Source organism: Chiloscyllium plagiosum, chromosome 19 (assembly GCF_004010195.1).
Source record: "Chiloscyllium plagiosum isolate BGI_BamShark_2017 chromosome 19, ASM401019v2, whole genome shotgun sequence".
Taxonomy (NCBI): Eukaryota; Metazoa; Chordata; class Chondrichthyes; order Orectolobiformes; family Hemiscylliidae; genus Chiloscyllium; species Chiloscyllium plagiosum.
This window is the reverse complement of record NC_057728.1, coordinates 41,178,623-41,194,806: the sequence shown is the minus strand read 5'-3', so window position 1 is coordinate 41,194,806 and position 16,184 is coordinate 41,178,623. Positions and strand designations below refer to the sequence as shown.

The 16,184-nt window shown below is 39.2% G+C and overlaps 1 protein-coding gene across 7 annotated transcripts in view; it reads right to left on the bottom strand.

The window, feature by feature from the left end:
- grip1 (glutamate receptor interacting protein 1) overlaps window positions 1-16,184 on the bottom strand; it is a 458,656-nt gene that overhangs the window by 132,282 nt on the left and 310,190 nt on the right. For all 7 annotated transcript variants that reach the window (XM_043709637.1, XM_043709634.1, XM_043709639.1 and 4 more), the window contains exon 2: window positions 6,871-6,951. In XM_043709637.1, coding sequence (XP_043565572.1) covers window positions 6,871-6,951 — 81 coding nt within the window. The remainder of the gene's footprint in view (window positions 1-6,870; window positions 6,952-16,184) is intronic.

Sequence of the window (16,184 nt, the reverse complement as noted above, 5' to 3'; positions counted from 1 at the left end):
CTTGTCGTCTGCGTGTGTGGCTACGAGGGATAGCTGGTCATGTCGTTTCGTGGCTAGCCTCACAGGAGGCTCCCAAGCACTGACAGGGGGACGAAACGTTTGCAACAAAAACTTCCAGCTCGGCGAACAGAACCACAGCAACGAGCACCCGAGCTACAAATCTTCTCACAAACTTTGAACATGTTATTTGATTATATTAAATGCAAATACTAGAATCATTAGTGCCATGCTAAGTTGAATGCTGCCATTTTGCTACTGTATCTCTGGCATTCACCTCGGCTCCATTTTTGGATAAAGATGGAAAAAGGATATCATAAGCTGAAAGGCTCAGGCAGAAGCAGAACTGAGCATTGAGGAGGTTATGATTCAGTAGGCAATGAATCCTTCCATCATTGACTGATGATTAGCAGACTGGCATTGGCCAGATTACAGTCATCCCGTGCTTTATGGATAGGAGAGAAAGGAACACAATGTCCCATATTGCAAGATGGAAGCTGGGCTGGAAGAAGCTAATTTTGCTAGTGTTCTTGTCCACAGTCAGATTCAATTATTCTGGCTCTGACTGGTGCAGTCAATCGCTACTAAATTTCAGGTGAAGTGAACCAACTTAGCCAGGTAGATGCATTTACAATAATGAAGATTGTGTAGGATCATGCAGTTGGCGTGTTTGGCATAAAACGTATGCAAACACTTCAGCCTCACCAGTTACATTCACTTGCTTGGCTGCACGAAGTTTGTAAATGGGGATGCTTTTACTGCTTCCTCCAACTCTTAGTTGGGTGGTTACCTAACACCATTCTTGTCTGGGTTTCGTAGAGCTACAAATTTGAACTTGCAATCTTACGTTGTTAATCTAATCATAACCATTAGGCTGCTATACCCAAGTAATCGATTTCCATCTTCATGGAATAAAATTCCTGGAATGATTTTACATCAAAGGTACCACATCAATGCATAACATTATTTAACTGCCAAGAATGTCCGGACAAAATAATGACAATCAGAAATAGGATTTTTTTTATGGCAGCTTTTACAATCAAAAAGCATTCTTTGTTCCGTTGACTGTTCCACTGATAATTATTCTAATAGTCATCAATCAATTGCATTATTTATCCTCAGGGGTGCAATATATATCAAATCAACAGGCGAGACAGAGATTTTTAGACAACAGCAATCACTTTTGAAGGAGTTAATGTGACTGATATAACTTTATCATGTTATGACAACCTTCATCATAGATCACAAAGGATTTAAATGTGATAAATCACAGGGCTGTAAATACAAGTACTACATAGCTAGGGAACATTGATAATTACCTGCACTACTTCAAGAGGAGGAAATTGTAATCAAAGCTTTTGTAAATAGGGGCATGGGATGCAAAAGCAAGGAAATAATTTATAAAACAGCAGTTTGCCTTCAACTAGAGCACTGTGCCCAATTCTAGGCACTGCACTTTAAAAAAAGTGTCTGAAAACATTAGAGTGGGTACACAGAAGGTTTTATGAGTGGCGCTGGGGATAAGCAACTTCAGTTGCAGAGACAGATTGAAGTAGTTTTCTTTGGTATTCATTTCTGGGATGAAGTCATCACTGGCTAGGCCAGCATATATTGCCTATTCCTAATTGCCAGAGGGCAGTTAAGAGTCAACCACATTGCTGTGGGTCTGGAGTCACATGACAGTCTGACCAGCTAATGACATTCCCAAAAGGACATTAATGAACCGGATGGGTTTTTCCTAGTAAGAGTCTAATGATGACCACAGTCAATCAATTCCACATTATTATCTGGTTAAGCATGGCAGTTTCCTTCATGAAAAACATTAGTGAACCAAATTTTATTTTTGACAAGAGGCAATGGGCTCATGATTATCATTTGACTCCTAATTCCAGATTTTTATTGAATTCAAATTCTGCCATCTGCTGTGGCAGGATTCAAATCCAGGTCCTCAGAACATTAGCTGGGTCTCTGGATTAACAGCCCAGTAATAATACCACTAGGCATCACCTCCCCTATTGGAGGTTGGAATTGGAGTTGTTCTCCTTCAAAGAAAAAAGTGAAAAGAAGCTTTGAATATGCTGTTCAAAATTAAGAGGGGCCTGGATAGAGAAGATAGGAAGAAACTGCTCCCATTGGTGGAAGAGTCAAAAACCAGGCGACTCATTTAAAGTGACTGGCAAGTGAACCAGAGGTCAAATGAGGAAAATCTATTTACTCAAGAAGATGGTTAGTGTTGCATAATAATTAGAAATCTTAAAGTGCTAAAGCTGAGGGGGATGTCATATGGGCTAGGCACAGGAATGACTTAGAATCTTAAAAGGAGTAAGGCTGATTGACTTCCTCATCGATTAACATGATGGACATTGTTAGAGAGATTAAGTTATATATGATTGCTATCATGCAACAAATTACATCTTCATGATAAGAGCTTCTCAGGAGGACAGAATTGCAATGGAGAGAGATTGAAAAGTGCTGATGTTCCTCAGGACCTACGTATGCTTATTCATCAGTCATTGAAAACTAATAAACAGATGCAGCAAGCAATTAGAAAGACCAATGGTCTGTTCACTCTTACTGCAAGATGATTTGAGTACAGAAGTATAGTGGTTTGCTGAAATTATACAGAGCTTTGGTGAGAGTAGTGTGTGCAGTTTGGTCTTTTTACCTAAGAAAGAATATACTTACCATAGAGGAAATACAATTAAGGATCGCCAGACTGATCCCTGGGATTGCAGGATTGAGGAGACAGGGCCATTATTTACTCAAACTCTCTATTCAAATCTACAGATTAATATTCATTAAAAAAAAAGAGGCTTCCAAAATTCTCACAGGGCCTGATGCAGTGATTGCAAAAAATCAGTAATGGCAGTGTGGTCTCCCAAGTGCCTCTCACAGGGGGCACAGCATTGTGTTCGACAGGTCGATTCTCCTGCTCCTTGGATGCTGTCTGACCTGCTGTGCTTTTCCAGCACCACATTCTTGATTCTGATCTCCAGCATCTGCAGTCCTCACTTTTTCCACAGCATTGGGATAAGCAGTAAATCAGTGCTGAGTAGAAATTTCATCATTCAGATCTTTGAAATATTCTGTCACAGAAGGCTGTGGAAACCTCATCATGGAGTATGACGGAGATAATAAAATTTCTAGATATTAATGCTATCAGAGGGTAGAAAGTTAGCATGAGAAAAGTAACGTTGAGGTATAGGATCAGCCACATTTTAGTTGAATTGTGCAGCAGAGTTGAAGGACCAAATAATCTGCGCCTGATCTTATTTAAAGTGTATGATTAGCAAAATGGAAAATAAGAGGCACAGGGGCTCAGTGGTTAGCACTGCAGTCTCACGGCTCCAGGGACCCAGGTTCAATTCCAGCCTCGGGCAACTGTCTGTGTATAACCACAAATTGAGGAGTGATAGATTTAAGACAGATGTCAGAGGCAGGTCCTTTACGCAGAGAGTGGTAAAAGTGTGGAATACCCTACCTGCTAATGTAGTCAACTCAGCCGCATTAGGGAGATTTAACCAATCCTTCGATAAGCACATGGATGATTTTGGGATAGTGTAAGGGGACAAACTGAGAATAGCTCACAGGTCAGCACAACATCGAGGGCCAAAGGGCCTGTTCTGCGCGATATTGTTCTATGTTCTAGAAACTGCAAAGGATCAGTCATCAAAAATATTCTAATTAACATAATGCAGCAATTCAATCAAAAGAAAGCTTCACCCATGCCTGGTAACATTTCCCAGGATGTGGTAGTAGTTTCGTGTCAGTCACTTTGATGTTAAACCTTACTGTGGTGCTTAAAGAGATGGAGCAATTGTGGATCAATGAATGACAGCCAGTGCTCAATGTAACAACAATGCATGGGAGAGACAGAACAGAAACCTAGAAATATTTCCTTTACAAACACTGGAAGCAACAGCTATGATTTATATGCATGCTAGGTAAGTATTTGAAAGTACACACACATTAGAAATGAAGCATGTTCATGGCAAGTCCTACTTCTGCAAAGTTACCTGCTGGAATTATGAAAACAATTACAAAAAGAATGAGAAATTGTTATGGACCACATCAAGGAAAAGGAAATCTCCTTAATGTTTCCAGTGCTGGAAAAGGGCATAAATACGTAAAGCTCAGTGCAACCATTTTTAAACCTTCCCCCAGTTTATAACAATGTTTATGTGTAAGCATGTAACTAGTGCTTACTAAGTATGAAGTGTTGTACTGTATGAAGTTTTAATTTTTTTTTACAATCTATGAACATTTGCATTCTGCAAGTGCTCTTCCATCACAAGCCTCAGGCAACAAACAAACAATGACAATGCACAATCTTTTTCAACAGCAAGATAACACATCATATCAAAATGCTAGCTTCTGTTAGCACCATTGCTTTCCCGAATGAGCAAAATTAAGCTCCTGCCATTGTCAGATTTATTTTCAAAGACTACTTTTATTGGCTTACTATTAATAATTTTCGACTGCTAGCACATCACTATAAACACGTGTCCCACAGCCTGAGAATGTGCATATATATAGACCATCTGGATTCAGCCAGTAGACTATAAATAGTCATTTGGTACAGTGTACAATACCGCAACATTTTATCTCATACAGCCACTCATATTGTGGATGTTGACATAGAAATTGACCTTTGAGGCCTTCAAATGTCCTTCCAAAGATGGCAACCAACTTATACATGCCAGGTTTAAAAGTAAGCCACCAACATCAATGTGGATAGTGGTCATCTTTGTCACTCCTCATACAGGGTTTGGTCTGTGTAGGCATGTTTTAAATTCCTATGCATCTTTGCATCACCTGTTTGATCCTTCGCTTATGGTTAAAAGGTGAAATATTGAAACCAATTACTGTTACCAGTACAGCATGTCATGGCTGAAAAGGGGGTCATTGCTGACACACGCAAAAATGCATTCTTCCAAAAAATAATGGGATCACCTTTTAAGCCACAATCTAAATCAACGTACAATGTAAACCATTAACCTGCAAAAAATTGCTTTCAGTGTCATGGAATTTCCAGTTTTCCATGAGAAATTTGTCGAAACTAATGGTAGAATCCATCAGATATTGGAATTATCAACTGAAACCAATGCCTTCTTTATTTTAAAAATATTCCGTGAAGCATACAAGTGACATCAAGCCAAATGAAAGAGACAACAAATGGGCAACCGATCAGGAGTTAATGGAAACAGATTTGAAGAGGCTTTCGATTGAAGGCAGAGGTGGAGAAGGTTAGGGAAGTAATTCATAGGGAGCTGAAGACAGAACCCCTCTGCTAACCTCTCTAATGTTCCAAAGAACTTTTAACTTTTCATGACTTAAACTTCTTTTTTGATCAGTTATGCATCTAAGGACTGATTTAGATCAATCAATTCAAGTACATCAAGACAGGTTATCACTCATTTAGTGCTGAGAGACAGACAAGAATTTCTTTTAGGTTAACTCACAGCAGGTTACGAAGAATAGATGACTGCAGTGGATTGTTGACCTTTATTATTGGTATACCAGAAATTTTGAGAACTGAAATGTGATTAAAATTTAAAGTACCTTCAATAAAAATAATGCTGTTTTAAGACGAGAAGTAGAAGCAGGGGAAGATCATTCAGCCCATGGACCCTGCTCTGTTCATTCGGTTTCAGGATAAAAGAGGCTAATGATTCAAGATTGAGATGAGGAAAAACATCTGACCTCAAAGAGTTGTGAATCTTTGGAATTCTACACTGCAGAGGGTTGTGGATATGCCAGCTCAAGTTTATTTAGGGCTGACAGGTTTTTGGTCTCTCGGGGAATCCAGGGATATGAGTAGCAAGTGAAAAATTGCAGTTGACACTGTAGGCTGGCCATGTTCATAGTGAGTGCAAGTATCTTGGCTGAAAGCAGCCCAATCACATTTACCTGTACAGTATTCAGTCCATAGTAGTTGGATAAAAATATCAATCATGTAAGTTTTAGTAAATCTGGCAAAAAATAAATGTGTCTTATTGCATTACCAGACTCCAGTAGAAGCAATAATAATTTTTATTGCAGCAATTCAGGAACAGTCAATGGTTGCCTGTGTTTTCTCTCTTACTTTGCAATTGGAACCTCTGATATTTTCACGCAAGTGAAAGTTTAGGTGACTCCTTTTCTCCCCAGGTCAAGTCCAAACAGAATAAAAGATGAGATTCAATCCAAGAATGAAAGAAGACCCTTATAAATTATATATATCCCAATAATATCATAACCACTGTACAGGTATCTGTCTATTGAGGGCTCAGGAGGACCAAATTAACATCTCAAGTACTGCCTGCTCTTTTTAAAGAAAATAACTTTCTGAAATAACAGATAAACAGGCGAAATAGAAGATTAAGTGGCATAGGGGAGCAAGGCTGTGGCAGAAATCTGAAGTAAAACTAAAACGATAAAAATAAGGATTCTTAATTAATTATTCCCAGAATGCATGAATATATCAATGTTTCATGATTCTGTTCCTCCCTCTAAACCTAGCTTTAACAAAATCAATAGAAGAATAAAAACAGAAAATGCTAGAAGTGCTTACCAGGTCAGAAAGCATCAATAGAAGATTATTTATGTAGAATTCTCAGAAGTGAAAGAAAGCAAGGATACAACAAAAGAAATGTCACTATTCCTCATTAACTGCTGGTGATCCTATCATTGAGGACATCCGAATATTTGCCAAACTCCACAAGAGAGCACAGCACAGGCTAAGGCTCTTGTAGAAGGTGTTTATTACAGAAGAGTACCATGTTTCAAATCTGTTTGTGGGTGATATGTAAAAACACCCTCCCAAAGGAGCACATTTAAAAAAACAGGCCTGAGCTGCAGTACAGACAGCCAACACACGCAGATTAGACTAACCTGGAATACTTTGTCTTCTAACTGCCAAGGTGCCTTCGGAAGCTTTTGCTGGGTTTGTAGATTTGGCGTATGGTCCCTCATCTGTAAAATAAAAATGTTGGATCTGTCTAAAAGAATTATGGAAAGGAATTCTTTGTTGGAGAAAACCATTCTGTGAACAACATCGTATACTGAGGTGACAGTCACCAAAGCTTTCAGATTATCAGAGCTTGCCCAAAGTGCCTAAAGATCTGTAAGAGCCAGCTCTGTATTCTTGCTAACATTAGCCTAGTAATATCAAAACATGAGTGGTTTCACGTTTAAGTAATCAGCAAGGTAAAGGGGTGGAAAACAGATTACTAATGACAAAGAGATGAATACTAGATTATACTAGTTTCACTGTCCCCCATGAGGACCACTAAGACCAAAATGTCATTGCATATTACAGGAAGCACTGCACCACTACATTTTATAAAATTTATATTCAAATTTCAGTGATCTGAAGACGGTAATAGATGAATTGCCCGTTTTGAGAAGAAATGTTACCTACCTCAGACACAGCACATAATACCATAGGTCTGGTAGATTCAGAAAGAACAGTTAACATTACAATTCTGAAGAAGTGATAATAAACTGTTTCTCTTTCTGTAGATGCTAAGATTTGAATTTTTTTAGTACTTGACTTTATTGCAGCTCTCCAGTATCCAAAGTACCTGCAGTATTTTGCTTTTATTTTAGGAGAACCTCCTTTCTCAGTCAGGACTAACAGTTAAGAGATAAAGCAAATTTGCTATCTACAGATCTAATTTTTTTAAAAAAAAACTCAGTTCTACAGAGGGTGAAATGAAAACATTCTTTTGGAAAGGGACTCCCTTATCTGTACATCAGCAATGACACAATGAGGACTGAGCTAACCACAGCTAAACAAGCATGCCTTCAGGCACTGTATTCTTCGGTTTGTTGAAAACCAGCTGTAGATTCAATACGTGAAACACATGCAGCCCTCCACAGATGGATCTGCTGCCAAATCTACAGTGACGTCTTGGTTTGTGACAAGGTGCCTACATTTCTTGAGATGTTTGATTCAAATAACTGAATTTCAGATTCTTCCAAAGCAAGTGCTGACCGTGACACAATGCCTGTCCAAAAAGAATTCTGCTTCAATGCCCAACATATCAGATATCCCAAAGCTTTGCTCCATTGTGGACTTGGGATTTTGGCTCTAAGTATAGAAACAGAGTTTAGTACTTCAAAATACCAGCTGCATATTTACATGCAACACGTTTTCATGGTCATCCTTGCTCAGTAGTTGTCCTCCTTTCTCTGGTTTCAGGTGCCATGGTTTGAAGTCCCATTCCAAACATTACAGCCTTTAACCAAGTTATTAACATTTCAGTACAGTACGGAGAATAAGATGCTGCCTTTTTGATGCAAAGCAAAACTAAGGTCCTGTGTGCCTTTTCAAAGAATGCAAAATGATTCCATATCACTGTTTTAAAGAAAAGCACCAAATTCACTGGTGTCCTGGCTTACATTTATCCAAAAATGAACAGAACAAAAACAAATTAATTGCTTAATCATCTCATTGCTCATTGTGAAAACTGCAGAGAGAAGCTTTTTGGACTTTCTTAACAGAGGAGATAGAGGAGGGAAAGAAAGTGAGAACATGTAAGAGGCAAGGTTTACGAAAAAAAGAGAGGAATCTGCAGTTAAGACAACTGAGTCTGCACCACCAATAAGATCATTGCTGACCTGGTTTGTACTCCTACCTCTCGAAGTTGTCATTGATCAGAAATCCAAGATAGATCGAAATATATTCAATAAGCTCTGAATATATTCAATGAATATATTCTGTGAAAGATCATTCCAAGAACTAGCAGCTCTCAGAAGACATCCTTCCTTATGTGGTCTTAAAACAGACTCGTTTTAAAATTGCGCCCTCATGGTTTTTCATCTTCTCATGAGAGAAACATCCTGTCAAGACCCTCAGAATCATATGTTTCAATAAGATCACCCTCATTCTTCTAAACTCCAATGAGTACAGATAAAAAAAATTTTTCCTCACAAGCTAATACGCACATTCCAAAAATCAGACTGTAACTATATTCTTTAAGGTGCCCAAAATTGGAACCACACCATGTATAGTTATAACAAGACATTCCCACATTTATACTGTATCCCCGTTTGTAAGAAAGGTGAACATTCCATTTGCCTTCCCAATAACTTGGTGCACCTCCATACAACTTATGCAAGAAAGACACCCAGATCCTTCTGTACTGCAGTGCCCTGCATTCTTGCTCTAATTGATGTTCTGGTTTCTGATTCTTCCTGCCAAAGTGGTCATCTTCCCTGTTCCCCAAAGTATACTGTGGTTGCCAAAATTTGTATCCTTTTGCAGACTCTTTATATCCTATTTGCAACATGGTTTTTTTCCCAAATTTTATATCATTAGTAAATTTGGCTACAATACTGTCAGTGCTTTCCTCCAAACTATTAACATAGATTTCAAATAGTCAGCTGGAACATTTCCAGTATCTAAGGAATTTTATAAGATTCCTACCAATGCATCCACTATCTCTATAGTCATTTTCTTTAAGACCTTAGGTTACAGGGCATCAGATCCAGGGGACTTGCCAGCCTTTAATTTCCTATTACGTTTTGTATGTGACTATGAGTGATTCAAGTTCCTTTCTCTCTTTTGCCTACTGGTGTTTCCACTATTCTTGGAAGCTTTTTGTACATTCGACTGTGGAGACAAAGGTAAAATATTTGTTCAAAGTCTCTACCGTTTTCTTTGCATTCTTTTGTCAATTTCCCAAACTCACCGCTTTAAAAATCCAACATTCATTGATGTTACTCTTTTGCCTTTGATATAGCATGAAAAGCTTTTATTTTATTCTACATTTTTTCAAGTTCTTTCTCTCGTGCTCCAATTTCATTTTTTTAAGTCATCCTCCAATTGTATCTCACATTGTCCAATCTCTGAGTTGAAAAGCATGGCACTGGAAAAGCACAGTAGGCCAGGCAACATCCGAGGAGCAGGAGAGTCGACATTTTGGGGATGTGCGCGCGGTTGGTGTGTGGGGGGATGTGTCGGGTATGGGAGGCTGTGGAGGGTTGAAAGTTAAAGAGATCAATTGGAGGATGGGGTGGAGCTGGGGGAATGGCAGCTGGGAAGGTGATAGGTATATACAGGTTTGCGGGTGATGGTGTTAGGGTGGAGTGGATAGGTGAGAAGGAAGATGGACAGGTGGGCAGTTCAAGAAGGCAGTGCAGAGTTGCAGGGTTGGATCTGGGATGAATGGGGGAGGGGAGATTTAGAAACTAGAGAAGTCAATGTTGATGCTGTATGATTGAAGCATCCCCAGGTGGAAGATGAGGTGTTCTTCCTCCCGTTGGCAGGTGGCTTGGATTTGGCCTTGGAGGCAGCCCAGGACTTACAAGTCTTTGGTGGAGAGGGAGGGGGAGTTGAAGTGATCGGTTATGGGACAGTGGGATAATTTGGTGTGTCCCCCAGAGATGTTCCCTGAAACGCTCTACGAGTTGGTGTCCTGTCTGCCCGATGTCTGGCCTACCATTAATCTTTGAAGAATTGTACATAGTTTCTTTCAATTTGGTACAATTCTTAACTTGCTGTTAACCTTTGGTCATACTTTCTCTACCACTTTACCTTTTGAACTATTTCCCCAGTCTATTTTAACCAACTCAAACTTAAATAAATGCAATCATAAAAGGTTTAAAGTCTCAGACACTAGTTTCAGACCTAAGTAGATTAAACATGAAATTTAATCATGTTATGGCCACTCTTACCTACAGTATCATTTACTGAGGTCACTTTTAATAATGAATCTGAATTAACTCCACAGAGGCTGGTATCCAGTCACCAAGTCACCCTTTAGTTACAGATGGAGAGTCCTTGACACTGATTAAACCTCCTCAAAAGGCAGCCCTCAGAGTGAACAGAACCTCTGACATAAATAGAACCTGTTTATTATGTCAGACAGGGCTCCATGACTGGGTCTGATTAACAGCCCAAGTGAGAGAACACATATTCTGTGATGTCCACCTGGCTGACCTATAATCAGGATACATATTTACACCTGATCAAGTCAAAAATTATCTGATCTTCTATTACTCTAAATAAAAGTTTGTATTCCAACCAAATAACTCATTCTCCAGGCAATACCTTTCTTATAAGCCCCTATGATTTCTTGATTTATACTCTAATAGAGTAGCTAGTGTCAGAGGGCCTATACAGCAGTCCCACCAATGATTTTATTTCATTGTCATTTCTATCTCTACAGAAATTGAACCATTTTTTGATCCTCCAAACCAAGATCATTTTTCTCTACTGTACTGATCCAATCTTTCATCAGAGGTAACGGTCTCCTTTTCCTTTCTTTAGCCCTTCTGAAATGGCAAACCGCCTTGACTATTCAGGTCCTTCCCACCAGAGGTCATTTTGCAACCATGTCTTTAGCATCTATCATCCTAATCATTTAAATTGATTTGCATTATCAACTCATTCAAGTGCATATGATTAGATAATGAAAATGTATATCTGTTCATTGTTTCCCATTCTGTTTGTGTTCTGACCTTATTACTGGTGCATGCTTGGTGTATGTGCGCTGTCACACGTCAGTACCCTGTGCTAGTGTCTTAACCTTTTCTCCAACTCTTTCAAACCTCTTAGGAAAAACCAAACTACCAACTGGCTCCCATCCCCATGAATAATGAGTTTACAGCTCTATCTCCTACTGTGGTTATCTGATTGACTAGTAAACCGAATCTAGCACAACTCAAGTGAAAGCTATCCCAACAGTACAGCACAGCTTCTCCTTTTACTCTTCCCAAATACTGCAGCTGCTGTTCTATAAATTAAAATGCTTTTAACAAACCCTACTATAACTACATTTCTGTTTACTCCCCTCAGTTTGCTCATTGGCACTGCAGTGCCTGCTCTGATTTACAGATGATGCAAGAATCCATTGGGCAGTTGCAATGGCAGAGGCTCCTCCACTGCAACCTTCTAGCCCTCATTCTTGCCTCCCTTATAGTCGCAACCTCCTGTCCCTCACAAACAGGATAAATCTTTAATACTTAACCCAAGGGCTGTGACTGCTTCCTGGAAGTGAACGTCCAGGCAACATTCCCCCATCCATGATTTACCATATTGCCTGATGTGTGGAATCGAACTCCAAGTTCTTCGTGCTGCAGACACTTAAATTAGGTGTGGTTACCGTGGATCTCACAGGTTTCCACTTCCTCCAAGCTGGAGGACTGTAGTACCCTGAGCCTTCCCTGACAAGGGAGAGATGGGAGTAAAGCCACAAAGGTTATGTAAAAGGTGAATACGAGATTTCAATTGAAAGACAGTGAGTCAATGGAAGTCAATAGGCTATGACCACAATCAACTGCAAGGTAGAATTTGGATGAGCTTGAAATTTAGAGGATGGGAATTTGGAGGCTAGCCAAGAAAGCATTTCAATAGTTAAATTTAGGATTAACAAATGCATGGATAACCGTTTCAGAAGAAAGGTTAGCAAAGTGCATGCTCTTCTTTTTGCACAAGACTAGATGGCTCTGTAGAATCATATCTGGTCATAACAATCAGCAAATTATACAGCATGGGCAATCTTGAATCACAGAGTGTGATGAGATTCTCCAAAAACAGTTTGGAGAATTTTTAGTCAATTTTTGCCACTTCCTGTTCTCGTCATATTACAGAGTATACGGGTTGATGTAAGTCAACAATTTAATTACAGATGGATAGAAATGTACAGCACGGAAATAGACCCTTCAGTGCAACCCATCCATGCCGGCCACACAGCCTAACCTAATCCAATCTCATTTTCCAGCACTTGGCCCATATCCCTCCAAACCCTTCCTATTCATATCCCCGTCCAGCTGCCTTTTAAATGCTGCAATTGTACCAGCCTCCGCCACTTCCTCTGGCAGCACATTCCATACACACATCACCCTTTTCATGAAAATGTTGCCCTTAGGCCCCTTTTATATCTCTCATCTCTCACCCTAAATTTACGCCCTCTAGTTCTGGACTCCCCATCCCAAAGAAAAGACCTCGTCTATTTATCCTATTTTAGTTAAAATTCTTCTTGATGCAGAGCAAAAACCACAGTGCTGCATGTTATTTCCAATTTGATTTAAATGGAGGTACTTAATATTCTGTTTAACCAACTCTTCCTAAGCAGGAATGTTATGTTTCCACCATGCTTTAAAATGCTCATAACGGCACATTGGCAGCCCATGAAAGTCAGCATCAACTGAATAACTGATCAATTAAAGGGCTGGTTTTCAACAGCATTTCCTTTCTTTGACTTTTCCAGAACCAAAGGAGAATTTGGATTCACACTTCCAATAAAAAAGATGGATAGGCAGAATGACAACATCCCAATATTTAAATAAGCACTCTTTTCATTGAGAACGTTGGAGAGTAATTAAGGCCTGAAACTTCGTCAACTTTCCCCCTGTGCCACAGACAGATACTAAGGCCAATTATAGGATCTCTATGGTAATCCCTCCTAGAATCAGCTAATTTGGCAAAACATTGCAATCCACAATCTGTGTGTGATTGTGTCAGTCCCATTTTTATTTCCAAAGACCCATTAGGGGTGCGAGCTGGATTTAATTGTTCAAAGTGGATCGAAGTGTTGCCCTATGTGTTTTCCCTTTAACTAATACCATAAACAATCTCGCTGTTGATTCCTCACCACATTACAATCCATACATTGTAATAAGAGTAGATTAGAGTCAGTGCAACAGCAGACAATGTTTACTACAGGGAGACGTCCATTGTTTGTGCAGAGTAACAAATTGTAAATATGTTATTTAAGTAATTTAGACGGATGTTCTGTTTAACATATTATTTGTACAATTTATGGAAAGTTCTAACTTGTTCGATTCTACTGTTTGCAGCTAAGAGGAAATGAAACCAGTTTGAAAAATTCAGGCTTTCTAAATAGAGATGATCCTAGCATGGCACCAGTCATGAACTTCAGTGTTATGTGATTGGCAACCTTGGCGAAAATGGTACTTGCAAGTGTGGGATTAGATGGCCAGGCTGTTTGTAAACTAGGCCTCGGGTAGCGTGGAAACACATGTAGTCAGGGGTCAACATGCCGAGCTCACAAAACAGCCTCTTGGACATATCAAAAGTAGAGATGTAAGAGCGTAAACGTGCACAGCATTGCAGCAGAACCAGGAGCCAGAGAAGAGAACCAAAGCTGACAACACTTGTATCCTGGCAGCTTTAAGGAACAAGGATTGAAAACAGTTATGCTCAATGTTTATTTCCTTTCCCCCAATAATGTTCTTCAATTCTGTTAACTTGTTGCACCAAAATCGTCATCCGCTGCGTGTTTGTCTTGCCTCATATAAAACGTCAGGGAATCTTACACCAGATATTCTTTGGACCTTGAAAATCATGTTTATTTAACACACTTGAAAATGTTAAATGATTTCTGCAGCAAGCATAAAAGAAAAATTATACAAAATTTGTTTGACTCACTGTATGGTATAAAGGAGCGTTTATCTAGGCGGTGTCTATTGCTACTTAACCATGTGTCTAATTGGGATAGGCAATGATTCTAATGCCTCACCCATATTGATGTTGTCTGATAATCAGACAGTCAGATTAAGAGATGATGACTTTAGTTCTGGAAAACTAACAATGGCAGAAGTAGAAATTGTAATGTATTGCTCGCATGTGACACCTGGAGAAAATGGATACAAATTATTCCAATGCAGGAGTGGGGTTGTGACCAAAATATAGATTAAATAAAAAGTATTGTGAACTTAATTTAAAAGGCAAACCTGGTCAATGAAATCTGGCTTTAATTCCAATAAGTGTGTCAATTAAGTGACTAACATCATTAGAGAGAGATTAAACAGACAAATTTTTCCAGATCAGGATCCTTCAGCAGCCACAGAATCTAACACTCAGAAGTGGTGCTATGGGTCCAGGAGAAGCAAAGTTGTGACTTTAACTTCAGAGATTCACAAAACTATCCCATCGCTGCCATCTTCAAGTCCCAAAGCCCCCCTCACCCCAAACTATCCAGAGGGCCAAAGATAGCACAGCAAGTGACCCAGTAGTGATCACTTCACTCATCTGTGGAAGTATCAGCAGTGACTGTTGCTAAAACTAGAGATCCAAATTCCATTGAGCCTCCAGCCTCCGCTATATACAGACTGCGTGTTCAAAAATGACCTCCGACCAAAATCCATTTTGCATAGACAGCTATTTCACACAGTCTGTACACTTAAACTTGAGGCCCCACAATTGTTCAGTGATATTAAGTTTCCTCTAACAAATGAACTTTCTTCTTGGTCAGGTATTAAATAGTTTGTAAATTTCAAATCAGCTAAGCAGACGTTACATTGCGTCAATTGTTTTGGGTATGTTTGGCATTGCGTATACACAATATTCAATAGATGCCATTCAGGCAGCACGGTGACTCAGTAGTTAGCACTATTGCCTCACAGCACCAGGGACCCGGGTTCAATCACAGCATTGGGTGAATATCTGCGTGGATTATGTATGTTCTCCCATGTCTGCATAGGTTTCCTCTGGGTGCACAGTTTCCTCCCACAGTCCAAAAATGTGCAGGCTAGGTGGATTGACCATACTTAATTGGCTGTAGTGTCCAGTATTGTGTAGCTTAGCCATGGGAAATGCAGTATAATGGGGCGTTTCCAATATGACCACATGTACTTATTTCCAGATAATTTACATCTAATAGTGTAAACCCTCTGGCATTGCACAGCATTAGATTTAGTGCAACAATAAATTCTTCAAATGTGCAAAACTACATATAATCAGAAGGAATATTCAGCAATGCTTCAATTAAATTTGTCCAAACTGAAATACATATTGATCAAGCTTCTCAACAAATCGTAACATTGCCTGCTGCTATGTATCCTTTTGTCTAAAAGGAGTTAAATTTTGAAGTCTTCTCAGTGATCCATAAACAAGTGCAAATTAACAGACTTCTGCAATAGAGGTTAATCTGGTCAGTTTTATGGCAGAAGTTGCATTGATTTCTAAACAAGCATAAATATCACAAAATGCAACTTGTATTTAATACTCTACAATCATTTGCAATGGTTTGGTAAACTACACAAATTTAAAAAAAAGTTAAACAGAAACTCTGGACTAATTGTACAGCTGAAAAACATGCCTTGTACTGCATAGCAGATTCAGAAAATAAACTATAAATCTCCATATTAAATCCCACTCAAACTCCCATCTCTGCTCCCTCCACAGTAAAACAACAACCTGATCAAGCAGCTTTTATCCGATTAATAACTACAGC